This window comes from Acanthochromis polyacanthus, chromosome 3 (assembly GCF_021347895.1).
Source record: "Acanthochromis polyacanthus isolate Apoly-LR-REF ecotype Palm Island chromosome 3, KAUST_Apoly_ChrSc, whole genome shotgun sequence".
Taxonomy (NCBI): domain Eukaryota; kingdom Metazoa; phylum Chordata; class Actinopteri; family Pomacentridae; genus Acanthochromis; species Acanthochromis polyacanthus.
Genome location: NC_067115.1, coordinates 31,271,918 through 31,297,652, shown reverse-complemented (window position 1 = coordinate 31,297,652; position 25,735 = coordinate 31,271,918). Strand labels below are relative to the sequence as shown.

Below are 25,735 nucleotides of genomic sequence, written 5' to 3'. Positions count from 1 at the left end.
ACACTTTACCCACCTTGCCTCCAGTGTTGCTCTCACACTGGTGTGTGAATGTTGGTGGTTGGAGGGGCCGTAGGCGCGGATTGGCAGCCACGCTTCCGTCAGTCTGCCCCAGCACAGCTGTGGCTACAAATGTAGCTTACCACCACCAGAGTGAGAATGTGTGAGTGAATGAATAATGGGTCCATTGTGAAGCGCTTTGAGTGACCAAAAAAGCGCTATATAAAGCTAATCCATTATTATTATTATTAGTCAAAGCCTGTCTTAGTTTGAAGCCCACTCACCACGGCAAGGTGCAGGCCAAGAGTGGGAACACAAGACTGGACAAAAAATGGATAAAGAAAAAAAACAAAACACCACACACCAGGCACGATAGACACACATCAAACAACACTCACCACCTTAAAAAAATAATATAAAATTATAATAAAGGATTATATGCATAAGATAATAAATACAAAAAAACATAATTGTATAATAAAAATACAACATGCAATACATTTTTTAACAACTTACTGTCAAATATTTCTACAACACTATTCACATGTCTGAACTATTTGTCTTTAAAACAGACAACAGAGGCTATGGAATAAAGTTTTGTGTAAAGGGAATGAACATTTTGAAACTTTTCTTGGTGTTTTTACAACTTTATTTTTTTGTTTACTTCAAGCATATTCAAAAACTATTAAATAGCAAATGAGACTATATACAAAAACTTTGACATATGGAGGTGACATTACTTTCATATACCACAAATTGTTCAATAAACTCTTGTGCCCCTTTCATGCGGACTCCAAGAAGTATTGAACCATTTGTTTATGGCATGTGTAAAGCATCTGATACTTAGGCCCCGTGTATGCAGGCTCTAAGTAGGTGGTGTGCAGTACAGGTCAGAATTTACCCTAATCATCCTCAAATATATTCAACAGTTGAGTGTGGAATGAATGTGAACATCAGACGGGGTGGCAAGTTTCCGGCTTTAGTGCTGAAATACTTAGTACTTAGGCCCCTTTCATGCAGGCTCTAAGAATATATTTCAACAGAGGCTCAGTGGGGGGTTTCTGGCTTGCCGAGATGCAGCTCTGATATCATGCTGAAAATAAGAGCGTGCATACCCACAAAAGACAACACACAACGGGATTTAGACGCACACAAGTCAAAAGCACACATTGTTACAGACAAACAACTATATCTTCGCTATACAGACATGTATACACACACATACTATACATGAATATACATATATAAGTACATAAAAACAGGAAGAACAATGCACTCTCTTATTAATCACCATAGAAATGAATTAATTTGGTGAGTTGCCTGCGTACAAGCTTGCCTTCTTTGATTTTTTTCTGTCTGCCTTCTTGCCAAATAATTCATTTGAATTTTACAGTACCAGGCCATTTTCACAAAAATATGAACATGGTTGGATTCAGCACACATATCAAACATGTGGCTGTGTAAATTTGGGAAAAGGTTTTTTTTTCCAAACAATCCACTAGGACCTGAGTGACAATTGCCAATGTTGTTCCTCGTCTTTGTGGAGCTTTCCCCCCATTGGTTTTTAACAACCTCTGAAAGCGTTTCTCAGTGGCCTGACAAACGGCAAGAATGCCGGGAGATGGGCTTTGCAGGCCCCCTCTGCTCTTTAATACCAGAAAAGAATGTGTGGAGTCCCAGTCATCTGATGTTAGTGCCTGTGAGCAAGGCATACAGGTAACCTTCTGCTTCATTTTTTTCACTATGAAGCCTGTAATATAGCTGATGGCTGCCTCCTTATACTCTGAGAGATCATCTGCATCTGGGAGGTCAGCAATGAAGTCTTCTTCAGGTAAAAGCACTTCTACAGGCTGCACATCCACCCTGCGTGCAATACTGACATTTGCTGGTGTTGAATCCAGGATTTCTGTTTTGTCACGAAGAAGGTACTGTACCTGTCCCCGTCTTCACTTGGTGCCTAACAAGCAGGCGCTTGTAGGCCCCACGGAACTGCCTTGCATTGGGGTTGTTGTTAAAACCACCACGCGCTCTGATTGCCAAGAACAATAACTCCAGGTGGTCTTGACTCAGCTTGTACGTCAGAAGGTATCTGCATGGTGCACTGGGACTCTCCACAAGATCTTCATAGATGTTGAGCACACTTCTACCACAGGCAATGAAGCCGAGAATAGGTGTCTTCTTCTGAGTGGCGTGCATGTGAACAAAATTGTTGTCATTATTTTTAACCTTCAGCCCACGGAGACAAGACTCTGCTCATTCCAAAATAGCCCTAGCACGATCCTTTGTTGAAGGTTTGATTGGTGCTTTGAGTCCTTTCCCAAGTGGGTTGCGGCTATTAAGGACATCAAAAGCTGCGTCAATTGTTCGCAAGAACTGAACTGTAGCCCCGCATTCTCTAAACTGTGGTTTACCGAGTTCTTGCTCACAGTACTCCAGGGCATCAGCCACACTACTGCTAAACAGTTGGGCTGCAAGATGGACTTTCATTTTTTTTCTGTCGCCACATAATGTGTGCCATTTTCAGCTTGTTGCCAAGCTGCAGACCTTCCTTTTCTTGTAGTTTATGCAGCTCTTCAATATACTGCCATCTGATTTGTTGCCATCTTCTCTCTCTAACACCTCAGCTGCTGAAAATGCATTTCTAACTAATTTCAACATGTGACATGGATCCAAGAGCACATGCACTTTTTTGTTTGATCCTCTGGGTGGAGAAAATGAGGTTTCATGTTTGTGATGCCAATTTTTGCACCAAGCTCTTCAATCATTGCAAAATTTTGCGAGGGTCCATCACATGTTAACGAGACAACCTGAACTCCAATAACATGAAGCCGTCGGAGGCTCTCCCGGACTATGTTGGCTCGCTCTGTTCCAGTCAAGCTACTGATGAGGAAGTAGGCAATGGGGAGCTTCCAGGACTCATTGATGGCTACAACCATTAGAACTAATGCTTGTGTGGCTACAGTGTTTTCTATTTCACCAGCACCGATGTCAACGTAGCCATGAATTTGATCCCCTCCAAATTCAATTTGCTGGTGAATGTACATTTCATCCATCATCAATGAGCAGATGACTTCCTTTCCCTCTTTCCTTCTTTCAGAGACATGACTTTTCAGAACCATGAATGATGCAACGGTAAATCCAGGATCTGCTGAAATGCTGCTGTACCATCTACGTATTGTTTGAGAATGCGGCAAAGCAAAATTGAACTTCTCTCTGACAAAATCATATGCTTTAGGAGAGTAGAAGTGCAGTGTAGTCGCAAACTGTTTCAGTTCTTCAGAAAATGCTGCTGTTTGTTTTTGTTTTTGAATTCTAATCAGAATGTGTCTCGGAACATCATTTATTGAATCCAAAAGAGCAGCACATTCATTTGAGATCAGCATTTCTTTCAGAAGAACAGTTGTCAGTTCTTTCAAAGACAAGAGTTTGGATTTCATTCTCCTAGTCCGCTGACTCTTCAACTTCAGTTTTTTGTGAGCCGCAACTAGCCGATCCTGTAGTATGTCTGCTTTACGTTTGAGTGTTCTAGGAGACTCAGAAACAGTGTAGCTGTGATCAGAACACACAGGCAATTGCTGCTGATAGTTATGATCAAGCCCAGCAGTTTCTGAGGGTCTGCTTACAGTACACTCAGTGATGCTATCACCACCATGTGGTTGAACAATATGACTAGGAGCGGAACCTGAACTGTCACTTACGTACCTCCACAGCCATACTTACCTTCTTGGTCCTTGTGGTCCTAGCAGGTGCTTTGCTTTTGAGGACGTGAGAAGGAAAGCTGAAAGTGGTGGGCACAGTAGTGTCCTTCAGTTCCCTCTTGCCCTATTGGAGAATACAGAAACCATCAGAAATTAGGTTGTGATAAAAATCAAAGTTTTTTTCCCCTGCTTATCAGATTGTGTTGTATTTTTGTTATTCTGACAGAAACATTATACTTCACGCCCACCAAATTATGGCACTTGAAAATAAACTGAAAAAGGGTGGCATCATGATCATGGACATCTAACGAGTACATGATGATTTTAATAAATATCACTATCCACACATGCAGACAGGGCTATAGCTAGAATGTCACAATAATTTAAATGTGTGAGAGTAACACGCATCAACTACTGACAATGTAGAAACCTGACATTATCATGTCAACCACACTGAAAGAATTTAGACGTTACCGACGTGGAGCTATAAGGGGGTCCTCCTCACGGTTTCATTAGCTTACAGTAATGCTGTGAATTACATGAACACATTACACTTCTGCCGCATGTATCAGGGTCGAACTAAAACACACGGGCGAGAGTCAGCTGCCGCAGTTTGCATAGCAAGCGTTGCGGCGTCAGCTATTACATACAACAGAATGGGATAGCTAACTGAGATGAGACGTCGGCTAAAGCTAGCACTCGGCGGATGGCTAGCGTAATTAGCAAGGTGCATCGATGCCGAATGTTTCTTTTTTAGGCCACGAAACCTCAGAAAAAAGACCGATTTTTGGGGTACACTGTACACATCATATTTAATGGAAAAATTGCATATGAAATGCAAACATTTACTTACCGGAAAAACTGGACAACGGAACCCTTTGAGGGTCTGTTAGTGCAATTAACGGAGGAACAAGCCATGGCTACAGTGAACGACAACTAATAATAACAAGTCAACAAACTGGAAACCTGTGGAAAATAATAATTAGAGGACAACTTAATCTAAATGTGGATGAAAGCCAAGTTCCACGGAATAAGCCTGCTGAAAGCCTCGCCCTAAAGGATCTGTCAGTCATTCCAGACAAGACTGTCTATCAAGTATAGCCACGCCCCCTGGCTCCGCCAACTTTAACAATTTATTTAAAATTCAGTATTGATTTATTTTAAGATCGGCCACCTATCTCTCATTTTGACCATGAAAACAAACGGGGAAAAAATCCTGAGCTGTAGAAAATCAGTCTATCAAATTTAATTTTTTTCCGGTGATGAATTGGGGTCCATGGAGAAAAAGCTTTTTGGAGCCAACCCTAGCGGACGACGTGATATTGCAAGTTTTTGACACTTCCGGGTGGGCTTCATTCTTGGAGCCAGATGCTACGTCCATCTTTACATACAGTCTATGGAAATGGATGGATGGATGGATGGATCTTAAAGGAAACATCTAAGGACCATTCAGTGAAAAATCCATCAGTGCGTCTCACCTGAAGTGGCAAGACCTGTAAGCAATAGTAAAGCATGGAAGCAGGTCTGTTCTGTTGTAGTTTCAATAGAAAATTTAGAGAGCATTAGTGAGCTGGAGGCTTTGCACATGAGGAGAAGGCTAAAATTTTAAAAAGAGAGAAGTCAGAAGCTTGTGAGAATCTATCCGAATATTTTTAACTGGAGGTCATGAATGTCAAAGAAAGCTCAAGAAAATTTTGACTTTTAGGTGGAATATTTTTTCCTCTGAACCTTTGTGGAGAAAATTGCACTTATTTCTTTTGTGCTATTAGTAAGCTCAATGTGGTCGAAAAATGTTGTGAAATATCTGTTTCTATACACTCACCGGCCACTTTATTAACTAGACCTGTTTAATGGCTTGTTAACACAAATAGCTAATCAGCCAATCACTCAATGCATTTATTGATGTAGACGTGGTCAAGACAACCTGCTAAAGTTCAACCCTCAGAATGTGGAAGGAAGGGGATTTAAGCAACTTTGAACGTTGCATGGTTGTTGGTGCCAGACGGGCTGGTCTGTGTATTTCACAAACTGTGATCTACTGGTATTTTCACGCACAACCATCTCTAGGGTTTACAGAGAACAGTTTGAAAAAGAGAAAACATCCAGTGAGATGTGTGGTCCAAAGTGCTTTGTTGATGTGAGAGGTCAGAGGAGAATGGGCAGACTGGTTGGAGATGATAGAAAAGGAATAGTAACTCAAATAACCACTGGTTACAACCAAGGAATGCAGAATACCATCTCTGAACCACAACACGTCCAACCTTGAAGAAGATGTTCTACAGCAGCAGAAGACCCACACCAAGTGCCTCTCCTATCAGCCAAGAACAGGAAACTGAGGCTACAATTCATACAGGCTCATCAAAACTGGACAGTCGAAGATTGGAAAAATGTTGCCTGGTCTGATGAGTCTCAGTTTTAGCTGCAACATTCAGATTATCAGAATTTGGTGAAAACAACATGAAAGCATGGATCCATCCTGCCTTGTATCAACACTTCAGGCTGCTGCTGGTGTAACAGTGTGGGGGATATTTCACAGTCACCAGATCTCAGTCTAATAGAACCTCTGGGATGTGGTGGAACGGGAGATTGGCACCATGGATGTGCACCCAGGCTGCACAGTGGAGTAGTGGTTAGCACTTTCGCCTTGCAGCAAGAAGATCCCCGGTTCAAATCCTGGTCTGGGCCTGGGATCTTTCTGCATGGAGTTTGTATGTTCTCCCTGTGCATGCGTGGGTTTTCTCCGGGCACACCGGCTTTCTCCACAGTCCAAAAATATGCTGAGGTTAATTGATTACTCTAAATTGTCCGTAGGTGTGAATGTGAGAGTGATTGTTTGTCTGTATATGTAGCCGTGTGACAGACTGGCGACCTGTCCAGGGTGTCCCCTGCCTTCGCCCGAGTCAGCTGGAATAGGCTCCAGCACCCCCCGTGACCCTAGAGACGATAAAGCGGTGTATAGAGAATGAATGGATGAGTGGATGTGCACCCAACAAATCTGCAGCAACTGTGTGATGCTATCATGTCAATATGGACCAAAATCTCTAAAGAATGTTTCCAACACCTTGTTCAAAGTATGAAACGAAGAATTAAGGCAGTTCTGAAGGCAAAAGATGGTCCAACCTTTTACCAGCAAAGTGTACCTAATAAAGTGGTCAGTGAGTGTATACGCATGAAAGATTTCTGTCACTGTAATTTTTCCTCTTGTCCATATTTGCCAGTAACTGATGTGGTAATACACTGGCATATTTCAATACCAGTGTACTGAAATATGCTTGAAAACAAGAACCTATAACGTGAAGTCTGCTGTGTGACTATTTTTTCACTCATTCATTTGTTTGTTTGTCTTTTATTTGAAGAAGCCACAGGTCTGTGAAACAGCAACCTCAGGCTGGAGAGGGACCAGACAGTAGAACAGAGGTGAGGTGAAAATGTGCTGTTCAGACTTCAGACTCAACTGTTATCTGTAAAAACGCTGTTCTTAGGTTCAATAACCCTGGATTTAGCTGTTTAGTTCATTGAAGTTAATCATATCCTACTCCTTCACACTTTTCTGTTCTCATGTCAATACACAATGAAGATCAGGTTAAATGTCCATCCACCAGAGATGCATTACATTTTCTGTAAACTCTGTAAGTGTAAATGTTGCTTTTAAAGTCTCAGTTTAGCAAAGATGCATGGAGTTGGAGACATGCAGTAGATGTTACAGATGATTTACTCTAAATCTACTTCTATAACTATTCATCGAGTTTATTGTAAGAGGAAGGAAGCTTGTGTAACTTTAGCAATGTTCACACCAGTTAGGTAACAAGAACAAGTTCCTTCTTTGGAACACATACTTGTCAGGAAGAAAGTGTTCTTTATATGTGTTTTGGAGTTAAGAGCTCAGGTTCAGTCAGTTTTATTTTACTGGAATCGGAAAACTCGGTGTCTGATTGCAGTAAATTTCAGGTTTACGGTGTTCCTTAAACAATTCCAAGTTCTCATGTGCACCTGCTGATCTGTTCTAACATCTCTGGTTTAAGATGGAGGTTCTGCAGCAACAGATTATCAAGCCTCAGTTCTTTGTTCTGCAAATGACCCTGCACCTCTTTTACTGAGCAATCATTGATTCTACTGAGCTCTACAAATCATATTTACTACCTTTAGTCACACTGGAGTTCTGTTTATCCAGCTCCTGCTACACATTCATAACATAGTCTTGTTCATGTGGCCGGCAGATGGATGAAATCCAGTATGCCAGTGTGCAATTCACTGCAAACCAGCCAGATGCTGTCTACTCCAACTTCAGCCCAGGTCAGATGGACCGATACCAGGAGGAGTCTGTGGTGTACTCAACGACCAAACCCAACAGATCTACAAGGTGAGCTGCTCTTCACATGGGATAGTTTTTATTGGTGAAAAAATTATACTTTTCCAATCAAGTTTTTGATGCTATTTTTTTCTTTCTTTTTTCAGTTTTGTTTATAGGTTATATACTACTGTTCAAAAGTTTAGGATCACTTATAAATATTGTTATTATTTATTCTTTTGGCCTTTCATTGGTTTTATTGGACAGGTTAGTAGAGAAGCAGATCAGGAAAGTAGGGTGAAGACCTGCAGCAAAGGGCCGTGAGCTGCTTTAGGGACAACAGCCCCTGTTTATGGGATGTACACTATGTGAGTGCCTGAAAAGTCCTTATTTTTGAAGGAAAAACATTTTTTTAAATGATTAAATTATTCAGAAATCCAGTCTAGACATTGTTAATGTGGTAAATGACTATTCTAGCTTGATTTTTTTCATGGAATATTCACATAGAGGTGCAGAGGAACATTTCCAGCAACCATCACTCCTGTGTTCTAATGCTACATTGTGTTAGCTAATGGTGTTGAAAGGATAACTGATGATTAGAAAACCCTTGTGCAGTTATGTTAGCACATGAATGAAAGTGTGAGTTTTCATGGAAAACATGAAATTGTCTGGGTGACCCCAAACACTTGAACTGTAGTGTATGTTGTATATTTTACCAGTTTACCCCAGTCCCACCCCAGTCCCAATCTGTTCAACCTTCTGCCCTCTGGTCAGCGCTACAGAGCACATAAAACAAGAACAAATAGACTCAGGGACAGTTTCTTCCCCAGAGCCATCAGTGCTCTGAACAACAAGAAAACATGAACACAATAACGATAACATCACTGGGAACACACACTACACATGCAGTCTTGTGCAATATTCATTTCACAATGAATCTCTGTAAAGTCACTTTATCACTTTGTGCTATTTAAAGCTCTTGTTTTTCTATAATTGCTGTTCTTTCACATTGTATATTATTGTATTTTATTGTATTTTATTATTCTTTATTCTTTATTCTTATTCTTTTGTATTTTTACTGTATATACTTTTCCAAGCACCAAATGGAGCAGCGCTCCCAATTTCATTGTATACTCGTTATACAATGACAATAAAGGCTTTCTATTCTCCATCCATCCATTCTCTATACACCGCTTTATCCTCACTAGGGTCGTGGGGGGTGCTGGAGCCTATCCCAGCTGACTCGGACGAAGGCAGGGGACACCCTGGACAGGTCACCAGTCTGACGCAGGGCCACACATACAGACGAACAATCACACTCACATTCACACCCACAGGCAATCTAGAGTACTCAATTAACCTCAGCATATTTTTGGACTGTGGGAGGAAGCCGGAGTACCCGGAGGAAACCCACGCATGCACAGGGAGAACATGAAAACTCCATGCAGAAAGATCCCAGGCCTAAAGGCTTTCTATTCTATTCTATTCTATTCTATTCTATTCTATTCTATTCTATTCTATTCTATTCTATTTATCAACAAAATGTTTCTAAATCTATTGTTTCCTTCACAGACCAAGAAATCAAGCAGCTGTGGAGGATCCATCTGCACTGTATAGCAAAGTTGTGAGAAAATAACATGGATCTGCTGGTATCTTCAGTGAGTCGCTTCAGACAGACGTGGTCAGTAATTAGCATGAAGGCAGCAACATTTCATACAAAATGCATTTATAGTATTGAAGATGAACTAAACATTAGACCTCAGAGTAACACGGAGGCATTTTCTTCATTTGTTTCCAATGAAAGGAAACAAAGTGTAGTGAGCTCGTGCTGTACAGATTGTAAAGCCCCTTAAAGCAAATTTGAAACTCTTTTTGGGTTCATAAAATTGGCCTGATTTGACCAGTCTTTAATGGGATTCAGCACACTTCTACAAAATGTCCAGAGAGTTAAGCTAGTATCTCTTCACATTGTTGTTTAAATGTTTTAATGATTGTCCCTCACTCAGTGTAAGTCAGAAAACTATGTTCAGAATCCATATTTATAATTTTACTGCTTCACCACCACAGCCATTTATTAACTGCCTGCATCAGTGTGTTTGTTTATCCACTTTAAAAGCTGTGTGTTCATCATGTTGGCTTTGTTTTGTCTCACATGGAAAATCAATAAAAAAAGAACAATTTTCTTTCTTTCTGCCGTGGCACTTTAAATGGAAATGAGTATCTTTAGTGTATGTATGCATAAACACTGCTGGTCAAAGGTTTTAGAAACTATCCCAATTGACTCGAGGTGAGGGCAGGGGACATCCTGGACAGGTGAAAACACAATCTGTGTTTCCACTGGAGGTCCTTTTTTATTGTACTTTAACTGCATTCATTTTACTACAAAGCTACTTTGGATTTATTTTTTTTTGACATTGGTTTTAGTGGTGACACAGGTCAGTAAATCAATCAATTTCAACTAGAATCCTCTAGTAAAATTGTGCCATTTTGGGGGTAAATATACCGTTTGTGATTTTGATATGGAAGCTTAAAAATCCTTAAATTTGTCTTCAGTTCACTGTTATTGCTGGACAACCTTTAAGGTAATGTCTGGTGTTACCATTCACCCCTGCTGTTCTTCCTTTGTAATGTTTTGTTTTGTACGCACAGAGAATATTTCTGAAACTGTGCCAAAGTACTGGTCTGGATGGAGATCATTTCTATTTAAAAACGCCATTTAAAGTGAAAACGTGACAATACGGATGTAACTGGGTTTCAGCACTGTGTTCACCTGCTTCATGCAATTTATTTTGGTAATTTTGATTTTGCATTTTGTTTTCATTAATAAACTAATTTTTCCACCTCTGGAAATGTAAAATTTTTTTTGCTGATAACCTTTATAATGGTATTTCTGCTCAGATATTTTATTTTTATTTTTTGTGCAAACTGGAAATGCACAAGAAACATACTTAAGTGCATATATACAACGTGATGTGTGGATGCTGAATTCAGTGTTTCAGTACCAACCTGTGCCCCCTCTGGTGCCACCTTATGGCCAAAATGTTTTTTGTATTTCACTAAAAACAATAGAAAAGTTGTTGTTGGTGTCTCTGAGTATTACAGCCTCATGGGGCTGCTTGGGACTATTACAGAAAGAAAACATCTTTAACGGGATTCATCGCAGCAGCATACAGAAGTAGCATTGACTCATACAGTCAATGATCAACATCTCTAGAAATACTCGACTACGTGTCAGACAGTGCCATTAGCACATACACAAATAAATAAAGCAGAAGTAGAGAAACTGAAACAGGTCTTTCACAGTTTGTCCGGTCATTTTTGTTGTGCAAAATGCAACCGCCGTGTGTGAGTGTGTGACGGTTGTGAGGTGATCAGCAGGAGCCAGATGTCCCAGAGAGGCAACCAAACCTGTCCTCTGTGGGGGAATGTAGGGCAGGTTAAAGGAGGCCACCTGCTAAACCTGCTGCTGCTCTCCAGACGTACTTCTGGACAGCCTGCTGCTGAACATGATTAAAGTTAAAACAGGCATGAGATTACCGAAATGAATGAAGTCTGAGAAGGTCTGTATTCTAAAGTGGACCTTTCATTTCATGTATTGACTTTAATCTGACTTTAGGACAAACTGCTTTAAAGGTTGTTTAATAAATATTTTCATATTAATTCATTTCAGGTGACTAAAGCAGTGATATGTGTTACCTTTATGAAGCCTCCTATGCATTTAAAATCACTTATTATTATTATTATTATTATTATTATTAATTTTCTTGGGGATTTTGCTTTTAATTTGTCGTATTCACCTGTATGGCCTCATTAATGCCAAACCATAGTTTGTATTTTAAATCACAGTACTTGTTACATGACGTTTGTCTGAAGTACACTTTTCTCATCCTCATATTTAAAAAAATCCAATTTTGGAGTCTGGTTTAGTTACATTTATGAATGTTTGATTCTTCCTGACTTTTTAGTTTTCTCTGTTTTTACGAGGCTTGGCATCATTTTTAATTATACACTATAGTTTAAAAAATTGAGGTCACAGAGACAGTGTCATGTTTTCCATGAAAACTCACACTTTTATTCATGTGCTAACATCACTACACAAGGGTTTTCTAATCATCAATTAGCCTTTCAACACCATTAGCTAACACAATGTAGCATTAGAACACAGGAGCAGAGGTGGGCAGAGTAGCCAAAATTTGTACTTAAGTAAGAGTAACGTTACTTGAAAATAATATCACTCAAGTAGAAGTAAAAAGTAGTCATCCAAAAAATTATTCAAGTAAGAGTAAAAAAGTATTTGGTGAAAAGACTACTCAAGTACTGAAAGTACTGAGTAAGTGTTTGATTGTAATGTCCGATTTATTTTTTAGAAGTGGTGTGATCAGAGAGACAAAACTGTAAAATTATATGCAAATTCTGATATTTCTAAATAATAAAAATAAATAGTAAAAATAAATAACATCTTTACAAAATAACAGGTTAAGGCACAAAAAACACAAATTTCCAAATCTCACTTTTTCCCAACATAAAGCTTTTGAAACAAATACCTGTAGTAAGGTAACGTTTTTATGTTTGAACAGTGCAAACTACTTCCAGTGACAAGATACACTGCATGTTCATAGAGTCTATGACATAGACTGTATGTGAATGCTGTCAGGCTGGCTGTCTCTGAGTGACCACCTGTGTTTGAAAGCCTGTGTAGCTGCCCAGGCAGTGGCAGATCTTCTGTGGGGGCACGGGGGGGGTCCTCCCTGTGATCTGATTGGCCACCCCGTGCGCTCCCCCAAAATTTTTGTTGGAAATTTACATTACTGATACTCCGTTGTCCAACTGCACCTTACTGCACCAATGACGTTAGTTTGATCTTTTCATTGTATTTTGTTTGGATTTGAAGAAGCTTTGAAGACGTTTCCTAATGCAGGAGGAGAGAGACGAGCAGTTTTGTACCTTTGGGGTAAGAAGACTGTGGCCGTTTCTCAGTACGGAACTGTCTGTACTTGTGTTCTCACGTACTCGTGAAACGTCATCATCAAGACTGCATCGGACCAGACTAGCGTGCATTGATATGAATCAGTAGATAGATATATATCTGTGGCTGCAGCTCCCAGTAAACAGGAGGATTTTATTACAGGAAGTCAGACACAATCACACAGAGAAACATTAGAACTCACACTGAAACGGAGCTACAGCTCTGTGTCTTGTAGAAGATTTATTTTTAAAGCTACATGTGTGACGGTAACAATCCATGCCAGAGCAGACCTCATTAGCATTCCGCTAGCTCGGCTAACTTCCAGTCACTCCATAGATGCTGTTGTCTGTAATGTAGCCAGAATATGGATTAATTTTTTTGTTATGGCTTGACAGAGACAAGAACAAAAATATTCAGAGCAAGTGGAGCAGCTAGCTACCGCTTATTACAGTTTGATTTACATTTTCAAAGTCACATTTTTGAAATCATGTAATTTTTCCATAAAACAAATCACGGCTTTTATTTTGTAGAGAAACCTGGAAACATTGTTTATCCGTAATTCTGCTAACTTGACTGAACGTGGGCTGCAGTTCCCATTATTTAAACATCAATATGATGTATAAATACAGATGGACTTCATATATTTCACTATGCAGACATTTTTATTGATGTCCAGTATATCTTGTAGACATAAACATATTTGATAGAAATATTAGAAATGGATTTGTGTTTTGGGCTGCACAGTGGAGTAGTGGTTAGCACTTTCGCCTTGCAGCAAGAAGGTCCCTGGTTTGAGTCCCAGCCTGAGCCCGGGATCTTTCTGCATGGAGTTTGCCTGTTCAGGGTGTCCCCTGCCTTCGCCCAAGTCAGCTGGGATAGGCTCCAGCCATCCTAGTGAGGATAAAGCGGTATATAGAGAATGGATGGATGGATTTCTGTTTCCTTATAATAATTGAGTAAATGCCATTAAAGGTTCATCAGTGGTTCATCTTTAGTGTGAAACTTTTACTTTGCACCTATATATTTTTTAAAAATGCAGGCCATTTTAAGGTAAGACATTAAAGGATGGTTTTCTTAGATAAACGAATTCAAGGTTTAATTGACTGAAATCTTTCAGTCAATGTTGTGTTTCTTTCAATTTAAAATATCTGAATTTAATTAATACAGCTCAGTCAGTTACATTTTATATTATTAAGAATTCTTATTCAGTTTAACATGACGCATCAGTTCATTGAGTATTTCAGAGCTGTTTTTTTCTTTTCATTATCTGTATTTAAAGTGATGTTTTTAAAATATAATTGCAATGAAACAGCAGCAACATAAGAAACGGCCAAATACACAAAGGAAGAGCAGCTATTTTAATATGAAAAAAAACTCAGAACATGGTGAAAGTGCAGTTTAAGTTAAGTTAGCAAAACTACAGATAAGCAACTTTTCCTTTTACTTCCAGAAAAATAAAAGCCTCATATTTGTTATTTATTTAAAAAATCTCGAAAAGCAACACTTCAGTTTGTTTTAGTTTGTTGGTATTTATCGGTGGAGCAGCAGTACATTTTCCACAGACAGTTTTACTGTCCGTTGTCTTGTTTTAATTAGTTTTCAGTTCAGTAATTCAGTCCTTCGGCTGATTGGACCAACAGACACTGAAGGACTAATAAAATAATAAATGATCATTTATTGATCGATGCCGGTTTTAATGAACTTTATGTTCAACTTCAGAGTCAGATATAATGTGAGCAGTGAACCCCAGGAGTTGGTGGAGTTTATTTGTTTGTGTTGACCAGAGAAGAGAGTTAGCATCCAGTGAATATTAACTTTAATGTGAATTAGCGATGCTAACTGAGCTCGCTGACCAGTCCTGATTAGCAGCTAAATGTAGCATCAAGCTAATGATGTTTGAAGATTAAAACCTTTTACGGCTCACAAGCTGCAACAGTTCACACATTATCAACTATCTTTCTGACTAAACTAAGATAAAAAGTGAAAATTTGAGTCCTGCATCATGAATGTAAATCTTTTTGGTTTTTATGACAGCAAACTGAATATATTTGAGTTTCACATTTTATAAACCAAAACAAGAAATAAATTACTGGAGAAAACAATCAACAGATTAATGGACAAAGAAAATGTGTTTTCCAACATATGGCTGAATTCCTCCAACATTACAAGATACATACAATTTAAATTCAATTTTTTTTATATAATTACAGCTCAAATTGTATCAAGACGCTTTATTTTTATATTTTTGTCATATTTAAAATATGACAAAGTAAGAAATTTAAACCTCTTGACTAATCCAATTTATTATTTGGTTTTTAAGAGACTAATTGACAATTAAAATAACTTTCTCCACTAAAACTAATAAACATGAGGTCAAATAGAAGGAACAGTTTTAAATACTGCAGTCCCACAACGACAAGAATAAAGTTTGTCAACAAAAACTAAATCTGCTGGTGGATTCCGTTAAAGTCCTAATAAATGATAATAAAGTGTGATACTAAAGGTTTGTGGTGCTAAAAATCTCAAAGTAAAGATATCAAGTTGAACATCTGGATGGAGGTTCATAAAAGTTGACCTCCCTTCATTTCTCTGAAGCCGACTCCATGGATTTTAGGGATGCTGGTTAAAGACCTGCTCTTCTAGTCGTCTTCCTTCTAGTTGCTGTCAAAAGTCACTCCATCCTCACCAACTTCAACACCTCTTCATGACAACTTGTTCTGCCTCCGACCTGGTGGAAACTCCAGAAACTCGGGAAAACCAGTCCAGACTTGAGGAACTCGAGGGGCGGGGGAAGGTGTGGCGGGAGGTGGGGGAGTTGAAGGGAGAGGCCGCTACCCACCTCCCCTCCTACTCTCTGCCCTGACTCCACCCAGACTCCGCCTTGGCTCCGCCCATGTGGTCACTTTATTAGGAACAGAAACTACGATGACAAAGTGACGACGAAATCCCTTCTTTTTAACTGTTCTGTAGCTCAGTGAGTTAAGGGTTTGCCTGTAGAGCTGCAGGTGGCTGGTTCAAGACCAGACCTTCCTTAAATCTTTTGAAAAACTTAGACAAAGAAAGAAAAATACCTGTGGTGGAACTCAATCCTACTACCTTCCACTTGGTAGTCTCTCTTCTTATCCCCCTGAACTGCTCACTCATATACTTTGTCTTCTTTTTTTTGCGCATTTATCATCTATTTTTGTCGTTTTTGAGGTTTTTTTTAAACTTGAGTCTCATCTAGACCGTTTTTCTCAAGAGGTTGAACTTCAGTCTTTGTGCTGGAGGGTTGAACCCTCAGTTCCAAGACTTTCCAAAACCTCCAGACCTCCTGAGTCCTCAGGACCTGCTCCTAAGGACTCTACTGTGGGACTTTTCTAAGTCCCACAGTAGATCTCTGTTAGATTTAACTTTCAGACAGTCCAAGGACTGATATCTTCTGAGTTCCTGAGTAGTCCTCTTTTAGTTTGAACCTTTAGACAGTCTGAGGGCTGAAGTTTTAAAAGTTTCTCAGTCTTTCTCTGTTAGTTTGAACTTTGTGGTTAACAGAAGCCTTAAAACTTGTGACCATGAGTCTTGATTTCACATTTAGACCATCCATCTGAGTTCTTCTCAGACCTTCACCTGTGGGTTCTTTAGAAATCCTGAACAAACTTTGATTCTCTTCACTGAACAGTAAAGTTTGTGGAGATCAGAAGGTAACATTAGTTTGATCGATGCCTTCAACTACTAGTAGACTTTATCTGGAAAGCAGTTTTCTGAAATGAGTTCTTAGTAAATCTGTCCACAATGATACCAAGAACATACAAAGAGGAAATGATTGAAGAAACAACTTGATGTTTTCATTTCAGACTAGAATACACTTTAAGGCCTTTATTCTTTTTTGCTCTTTTTGATCGTTTTATCGTCTCTTCTGTTTAATTTGATCTTCTAAAGTCTAACTGGTGTCTTTTCAAATGTTTTGTCTTCAGTTTGATTCTTCTTAAATGTTTAGTTTTGCTCTTTTCTCACCTTTTATTCTTTTCTAATGTCTGATTTGATTTTGAAATGTTTTGTCTTTTTAATGTTTGGGTTTTTTTCAAATGGTTTATCAGCATGTTTGAAAAATTTCCTTTTCTTTCCCAATGTTTAATTTTTCGATTAAATCTTTAAGGTTTTTCTTTTAAATGTTTCACCACCTTTTAATTTTTAATTTTCTTTATAAATGCTTCATTGTATTTTCTGTTTAATTCCCATTTAAAGTTAAAGGGCGACGTCTGGTGAACCGGAGTCACGTGATTATTGTTGCTTGTCCGATTGGTGAAACACAGTCATGTGGTAGATCTGCTGGGGATATCTCTACGGCAAAACAAAGCATATCTAATGTGGTAAATAAAAAGTTTAATGAGTCGAGTGCAGCCCAGTGTAACGGAGTAAGAGTAGCGTTTCTTCTTCATAAATGTACTCAAGTAAAAGTAAAAAGCATGGCAGAGAAAAACTACTCTCAGAAATACATTTTATTCAAAAAGTTACTTAAGTAAATGTAACGGAGTAAATGTAACTCGTTACTACCCACCTCTGCACAGGAGTGATGGTTGCTGTAAATGTTCCTCTGTACCCCTATGGAGATATTCATTAAAAATCAGTCATTTCTGGCTAGAATAGTCATTTACCACATTAACAATGTCTAGACTGTATTTATGATTCATTTAATGTTATTTTCTTTAAAAAAAAAAAAAAAGCTTTTCTGTCAAAAATAAGGACATGTCTAAGTGACCCAAAATTTTTGAACGGTAGTATATATTGCATACATTACGTCACTAAAATATGAAATCTGTGCACATTGTGGGGACCTGTCCCCCTTTTCAAACAAAATAAAAGTCCCCACAATGTGCACAGTTCAGTTTAAGAGTGTAGGTCTCCAGGAAATCGTAAGCTGTGTGAGACCTCAGTACATGAAGTGCTGTAGATACACTTCCTTACATAAAGATTCAACGTAAGAATTACTTGAACCCTTGAAACAGTGCGTTCCTCCTCCTTGTTGAGTGTGATGCCTCCGTGGGGAGGGAATCAGCCTCCATATGCTGGTCTAATCCAGCCCAGGTGGTCCTGTCTGTTTCTATTAGAGGAGGCCACGGCCGGAGGAGCTGCCACCCTGCCGGCTCTGAACCTGAGAGAGGAAAGCTGTGGACCGCGCTGATCTTCAGCTTACCCCGAGATTACAGCAAAATCACCCAGGACACGGTCTGACTGTGACTGCTTGATTTCAGAACTGATTCTTGAAGTGAAGATGCTTTGTGATTCCAGCAGGTTCACTTTGTCCAGCCTGGTGGGGAGGAATGAGCGGTTAATTGGAAGGATCAGAGAGCAGATGAGATGATCCCTTGATCCCCATTAACCCTCCAATATGTTCTCTGCTTGTCCAGTGAAACACAAAGAGCACAAGATGTAGGGCAAGTGCACTGCATTTGTTTCTTACAAATTTCTGATGCTTTATCGGTAAATATCTCAAAGACTTTCAACACTGATAAAAGAAGCAATCTTATACACTTGTATAATAAACTTTAATCAAGGCTTCTGAGCATTATTCATGGTCAGTCATGGCAATTAAAATAATAAATAAATAATCTACAAGCTAGCAGTCAAAGTACTCGTATTGTTGGGGTGTAAAAGTAGAAAACAAACTCAGTAAGTTTTTGTAGCCTCCTGGGAGCCTCAGATGGGTGACGATTAACAACAGCAGGACGAATTCTACTGAACACTGAGACTCACATTACAGTTTCTGTGGTTTTAAACATCTTTTTTTATCCTGAGATCCAGGTTTTATTCTCACCTTGACACTCCAGTAGTAAAACATAAGAGCAATCAGCAGCTCAAAGTTAATTCTTTGTGAAACCCTGGACTCATAAGCAATGAGTACATTTCATTCACTACTTCAAGGACCGTATTATATGGACTGAATACATCAGCTGAACTGATCTTTTACTAGAACCTGCAGATCAAAGCAGCTACAACATCAAATAGTGCAGCATCCTCCTCTGTTGCAGACCACTATGAATGGTCAAAAATGAATGCCGCACAGGTACAGATATTGTGACTTTTACTCTCTAGCATGTGTCGCCCTGGATACTACATTTCTACTATACAATGCAGTTCAAGAACATCTTCCGTTATATCCTCCCTACCTACTAATGCTTTCAAATGTGAGCTGAGTTTATTGTTAGAAATCAAACGTGTCGAGCAAGTGGGCGGCTCTGAACCCTTTTTAGATCAGCTTTCATTGGCTAAGCAGAACAGTTTGTTAGCTAATGTCCATGTGTCCAGTTGTTGGAGTGGCCCTAAGAGTAATGGAAGAATTTTACATGTAGACTACCGTTCAAAAGTTTGGGGTCACCCAGACAATATCATGAAAACACACTTTTATTCATGTGTTAACATAACTGCACAAGGGTTTTCTAATCATCAATTAGCCTTTCAACACCATTAGCTAACACAATGTAGCATTAGAATACAGTGACGGTTGCTGGAAATGTTCCTCTGTACCCCTATGGAGATATTCCAATAAAAATCAGCCGTTTGCAGCTAGAATAGTCATTTAGCACATTAACAATGTCTAGACTGTATTTCTGATTCATTTAATGTTATCTTTTTGGAAAAAAAACTGCTTTTCTTTCAAAAATAACGACATTCCTAAGTGACCACAAACCTTTGAACGGTAGTGTACGTTTGGAGATTTTAACTAGCACGCTTTGGGTCATAAACCTGTGTCTAAACTCTTTCTTCTACTTGCTGTTTCGTCCTGCAGTGATAGTCCTCACCCATCTGTCACCCTCTGGCCAAAACAAATCAAATCTACCAAGTGTTTTCAAATATAATCTGACCCAGGTTTGTAAGTGAGCAGCTTTTCATTTGAATTCACAGCTCTGCTCCCCCATCAAACAGTTGATCTTCTTCCACCAGGTCTCCGACAGGCTCTTGATCTTATCGGGAGTCTTCTTCCTCAGAGTCAGCCTCTGCTGCTGTTCGACGCTGTTACTGTCCGTCTGCTGGATGCTGGCCAGGATGGCTGAATCAAAAGTGTCCTTAAGGTTCTTCTGGGTCAGCGCCGAGCACTCTGCAAAGCTCACCGCCCCGAGCTCCTGGGCCAGACGCCAGCCCTCCTCGGTGCCCACCGGCCGCTCCTGGTTCTGTGCCAGGTGGATCAGCACCTGGACGTCCTCCCTCAGGTCCACCTGGGTGCCAACCAGGACCAGGGGAGCACCGGGACAGTGCTGATGGATCTCAGGGACCCACTTCTTGGTCAGGTTACGGAAAGAGCAGGGCCGGACCACGCTGTAGCAGAGCAGGAAGACATCAGCGTTTTTGTAGCACAGCGGCCGAAAGCGCTCCAACTCGTCCTGTACGAAGAAATAAACAGAGAAACCAGGTTACAATCAAATAGTTTTATTACATTCTATGTCCTTGTTACTGTCAACTAATCTCATGAGAAGACCAACATCAACACTGTGTTAGTCTGCCTCTATACTGTCTGACCTCTCTGCACAGTTAATGCCTATCACACCTGTCGACTCCCACTGAGGATGTTTAGTTGTCAGAAAAAGTATGTGAACCTTTAAGATTACTTGAATTTCTGCATAAATTGGTCATAAAATGTGTTCTGATCTTCACCTAAGTCACAATAATAGACAAACACAGTCTGCTAAAACAAATACAGCACAAAAAAACTATATGTTTTCATGTTTTTATTGGACACAACATGTAAACATTCACAATGCAGGATGGAAAAAGTATGTGAACTCCAAGGCTAATGACTTCTCCAAGAGCTAATTGGAGCAAGGAGTCAGCCAACCTGGAGTCCAGTCAATGTGATGAGATTGGAGGTGTTGGTTAAAGCTGCCCTGTCCTACAAAAAACACACACCAGTTTATGCAGAAATCCAAGTCATCCCAAAGGGCGCACATACTTTTTCTTGTAACTAAATCTTGGCCATTGACTTACAGTTTTCTAATAAAAACAAAACAAAACAAGAGGCTGACACACCTGACTCAAAGAGAGTAAAGTATTGCATCTGTCTGGGACTATTTTCAGCTGCAGACTTGGTATCCAGTGGATTGAATCAGCAGAACAAACTGCAGCATGTATGTGACGCATTGATTTTAATAGTTTTTGAACATCAGAACTCTGTTGCACAGAGGAATAAGATACATCAGCAAGAGTTGGTTTTGGTTTTGAGATGTAACAGTAAGTGTTAACAGTAAGAATAATTGACTATTTTTGCTGAGCTTACTCTACAATTCTACAATTTCATTTAGCAAGATGTTTTTATTCAAAGAGATGTACAGTACATCTGAGAGTAGATATAACACAAAAGAGGATCTAGTCAGGAGAAAACAACCTGGATAAGAGCCATAAAACAAGTTCAGGTGTGATAATAGGACCATGGTGTCTACAGATGATGCAAATATAATAGCACTTTTATTTTATTTTTAATTTTTTGCAGTCTGTCAAATGCAAAGGTGTTTAGTGAAGAGTTGGGTTTTTCAGGAGAAGAGTCTACAGCCATGGCCATAAGTTTGGACACAAGTACCATGACGCTTGTGAATCTTAGAAAATACCACAAAATAATCACTTACAATATAAATACCAGTCATAGCCATCAACCAAAATGAAATATATTTCATTTCGTCTTTTCCGAGCAACAGAGGCAACATGAGCCTTGAAGGTTAGCTGGTCATCGATCATGACACCCAAGTTTCTGGCAAACTTTATGGGTTTGAGTTGGGTTGATTCAAGCTGGATGTTGGTTTCTTGTTGTAAAGAGAGTTGTGAAAATAGTATAGCTTGAATTTATCTCATTGATTTCTTCACTTATTTATTCAGTGAAGTGGCTCTCTACAAAGGAATGAATCCATAAACAATAGTAAAAAATTATCAGTGGTGAGGATAAGTTCTCCAGAGTAACATAGTCTGTATGAACCAATCTTGAACATCCCTCTGGATTAATAAAATATCTATCTATCTATCTATCTATCTATCTATCTATCTATCTATCTATCTATCTATCTATCTATCTATCTATCTATCTATCCTTTATCTTAACTTTGTGATGCAAAAACACATCGGTTATCGATTGTCTCCTGTTTATATTACAGTAAATACACCTGGGCAGTTTAATTTTGGAGTGTTAAAGAGAGTCTGTTGCTTTTAAAAGAGAAAAGCTGATACTACGTTTTGTTTTTTCTGTTTTTTTTTTATTGCAGATACCGACTCTCTACCAAAAGAGGGCGTTGGAGCACAGGGTGACAGAGGGAGTTTCTTTAATCTTGCAGGGGAAGATGTAAACTGTGGAGATACAGGGTCACTGGTGAGTCAAACAGAAGGGCTCTAAAAGGATTTAAGTCTACTCCAAACACTGCCACGACTGCTAACTTTGGAAGGACAACTACTCATTGATCCGTGATGACTTACATTAATAGATCCGTCAACCAGCCCCCATTTCTATCATGTGAAGAAGAAGAAAGGTTAAGATTTGTCTCAGTGGTAATATTCCATTAAAGGCATATAACTATCCCACATGCTGAGGTTTGATCATTATAAATGCATTCATTATTTAAAAGAAATGAAGTAGATGGGGAGCAGCTCACCTGTCCTGCCATGTCACAGAGCTGCAGCCTCACTGGTTTTCCGTCAACCACAACCATCACTGTGGAGATCAAGAGACGGTTTACAGTTAAAGTATTCTATACAACAGCATCTGTTTCATCTCAGTGAAGCAAGAGTGTAGCCTGCATGAACACCAGCTCTATAACTGTAAAACTTGGCTTGTGACTAATTCAGACTCGATGTGAGACATACTTTGTGCCAACTTTTAACTCTATGTGCGTACAACTTGTGCGTAAAGCTCGAAATTAGCCACAGTGAAATAGTAAAATCAAAGATTACCGGTAAAGTTGTCAAACGCGGTGGGAGTGTATTCTGTCGGGTATCCGTTGGTGGTGTAGCTGACGACGAGGCTGGTCTTGCCCACTGCTCCGTCTCCAACCAGGACGCAGTTCACCTTTCGCTCAGGTGCAGAGCCGGACCGCCGGCGCTTCACGCTCAGAGGAAAGTCGCGGCTCTTCAAGCGCCGAGGAGGCACCGGAGGACAGTCTCCTCCGCACACCGGCTCCGACACCCGGCGGGACTTCTGCTTCCCGACGTCTTGAGGCAGCATGGCTCAGGAGCGGACTCGGTGTTTTGTTTTCTGACGGTTCAGATTGGTTGGAAACTCACCGCGCGCTCCATCTTCCTGCTGTCAAACTGCAAACCTGAAGCGATAAAACTGTATTTTGTTGTGTTTTTGTGTGACCCGTGGCAGAGATTGAGCCGACGCGTTTCTCTGCTCAGCAGGAGCTCCTGATTGGCATTCTCCCTACATCTGCTGTGGTCGTGCCTCCTAAGAGGCTTAGCGCGCACAGCACCATACGACGCTCCAGAGCTTTCCAAGTGAAATGAACTAAGCTTACTGGAAACCCTTATCCCACACAGTAAAATATACAATATGTCTCCTTCTTTAGCCTATTAAAAGATGAAAATCTAACTTTGAACCTTCACATTAGTGGCTTTTTTTCCTCAAACACAGGCGAAGCACAGAATAAATGAAGTGTTACTTATAAACTATCACAAAAACCAAAGATGAGAAATACTGTTCAAACAACTTTAATAACTATTTAACCCTGAGATGCATCAGTGGGTCAAAAATGAGGTACTTTTCTGGAAATATCTTTGAAATGAAAAGATTTTATCATTTCATATTCCAGCTAGTCCTAAAAAAAAACATGTTTTTGATATCACTGTTTTTAAAATATAAAGTTAGCTTTTTTAATTTTAAGAAATTGTAGTATTTGTATTACTATCCCAAGCTCTTTATCACTGATAGTATCATACAAGAGGGATGGAGAGCTGCAACAGCTGGAGGAAAAGAGTGGAAAAATGTCAACAAAACAGACGTTGACATTCTGCTATTACTGTTCTGTGTAATTTTCTTCTTTTTCAATCATCAAATCTGTTATAAAGTGAAAAATAAACACATTTCAAGCATGTAATCATTCTGGTGTGGACAAAAATATAATATAAACAATAACAGAAGTTAGCATTCTTTACTAAAATGATGAAAAAATTACATAAAAACACATTTATTTTCATGTTTGACCCACTTATGTACAATCACTCCTGCATTTAAAAGTTAAAGCTCTTATCTCCCTCAGACATCTGCCTCCTCTGCTGAATACATTTAAACAATAAGCTAATAAAACATTTTTTACAACACAAAACAACACAGGAATAACAATATTTTGTTGTTGTCGTTCTGATTCACTATTTCTATCTTGTAATATCAGTTCAAACAACCCCACACTGGACTGGTACCCGGCTGCCTGAAGGATGCTGAGGAGGGCTGAGCAGGAGGAGCAGTGACGCCCTCTAGTGGCGGAGTCCCGTCAGCTGTGGAGGCTGGAGGAGCTGGACTGGATGCAACACATGAATCATCAGCTCTCATCTAAACAGCAGGGTCTAATGCTTCTCCACACACAAAGACAGAGACAGAGAGACAGAGACAGACAGCCTGGAGCTAAAAACAGATCAAGCATCAAAACAGCAGAGAGGAGGCTGCAGCGGAGGGGAAAATTCAAGCAAGCAGGGAAATAAATCAGCCATGTTTTGTTGTTATCAGCCTCATTAAGCAAGAAATTCACGAGAAACATAAGCGAATGAAGTGCTGGTCTCCGGTTAATAAGTTGTTTACTAAATTGTCTCTAATGTGAGTGAACCGAATTTGTCGGTTCAACTAATGTGCTGTTCTGAGGAATAAAACAGGAGCAAATAGCTGCATGTGTGTTAAAATGATTAAACCTTGTGTTGTCTTAGGGTCAGAAATGATCCCACCACTATGTTTAATAGCAGAGAAAAACCCCTAAATGACTTCTTTTTACCTTGAAATCCGATGACTTTTCCTGAAGCGACTCCAACATTAGACAAAGTGAAACATAAATTGAAGCCATGAGTAGGTCATAGATCACATTTTTTCTGACATCCAGCAGGTAAAAATGGAAAACAAATACTTGCACTGCACATGTGACAAATACATTTGTAATGTCCACACACACACTAGAATACTGTCCGAAATAGAGTTTAATGTGTTCTTTATAATTCTGTTTTGCATCTGTTATTGATGTAAGAAGATTAGTATTTTGTAATTGAATTCCATTGTACAATATACAGTACACTGTTGTTGTTTACAGTGACGTAGTGGTTAGCACTTTCGCCTTGCAGCAAGAAGATCCCCGGTTTGAATCCCGGCCTGAGCCTGGGATCTTTCTGCATGGAGTTTGCATGTTCTCCCTGTGCATGCGTGGGTTTTCTCGGGCTCTCCTTCGGCTTCCTCCCACAGTCCAAAAATATGCTGAGGTTAATTGGTTACTCTAAATTGCCCGTAGGTGTGAATGTGAGTGTGATTGTGTGTCTGTATATGTAGCCCTGTGACAGACTGGTGACCTGTCCAGGGTGTCCCCTGCCTTCACCCGAGTCAGCTGGGATAGGCTCCAGCACCCCCAGCGACCCTAGTGAGGATAAAGCGGTGTATAGAGGATGGATGATTAAATACCGTTTTTCTGCCCCCTAAAGAGGGAAAACCCAGACATTGAAAAAGTGTGTGATGCCTGACAGGTTGTTTCTTCATGTAAAACAGATTTTTGGTTGAAAATTCAATGAAGCTGCTTAATTTTAGAGGCTCAGTGGAGGTGGGTTATTTCTGACCCTGAGGACAATGGCAGTGTTCAGGATGTTAAG

The 25,735-nt window shown here is 39.7% G+C and overlaps 2 protein-coding genes across 3 annotated transcripts in view; one reads left to right on the top strand and one right to left on the bottom strand.

The window, feature by feature from the left end:
• Positions 1–10,827, top strand: part of LOC127533320 (B-cell receptor CD22-like) — a 62,329-nt gene extending 51,502 nt beyond the window's left edge. The window contains exons 6-8 of the mRNA XM_051945983.1: positions 7,052–7,112; positions 7,913–8,055; positions 9,556–10,827. Coding sequence (XP_051801943.1) covers positions 7,052–7,112; positions 7,913–8,055; positions 9,556–9,619 — 268 coding nt within the window. The 3' untranslated portion in view covers positions 9,620–10,827. The remainder of the gene's footprint in view (positions 1–7,051; positions 7,113–7,912; positions 8,056–9,555) is intronic.
• Positions 10,828–18,452: 7,625 nt separating this feature from the next.
• LOC110946841 (rho-related GTP-binding protein RhoU-like) lies at positions 18,453–25,307 on the bottom strand. 2 transcript variants are annotated; one of them, XM_051946231.1, is made up of 4 exons: positions 22,853–25,307; positions 22,555–22,613; positions 22,379–22,408; positions 18,453–20,307 (listed from the first exon to the last, which is right to left on the bottom strand). In XM_051946231.1, exons 1-4 carry the CDS (start codon positions 23,121–23,123, stop codon positions 19,816–19,818), a joined length of 852 nt encoding a protein of 283 aa, XP_051802191.1. In that variant the 5' UTR covers positions 23,124–25,307; the 3' UTR covers positions 18,453–19,815. The 2 variants fall into 2 exon arrangements, with proteins under 2 accessions (XP_051802191.1, XP_051802192.1); XM_051946232.1 differs by lacking the exon at positions 22,379–22,408.
• Between the last annotated feature and the right edge of the window lie 428 nt (positions 25,308–25,735).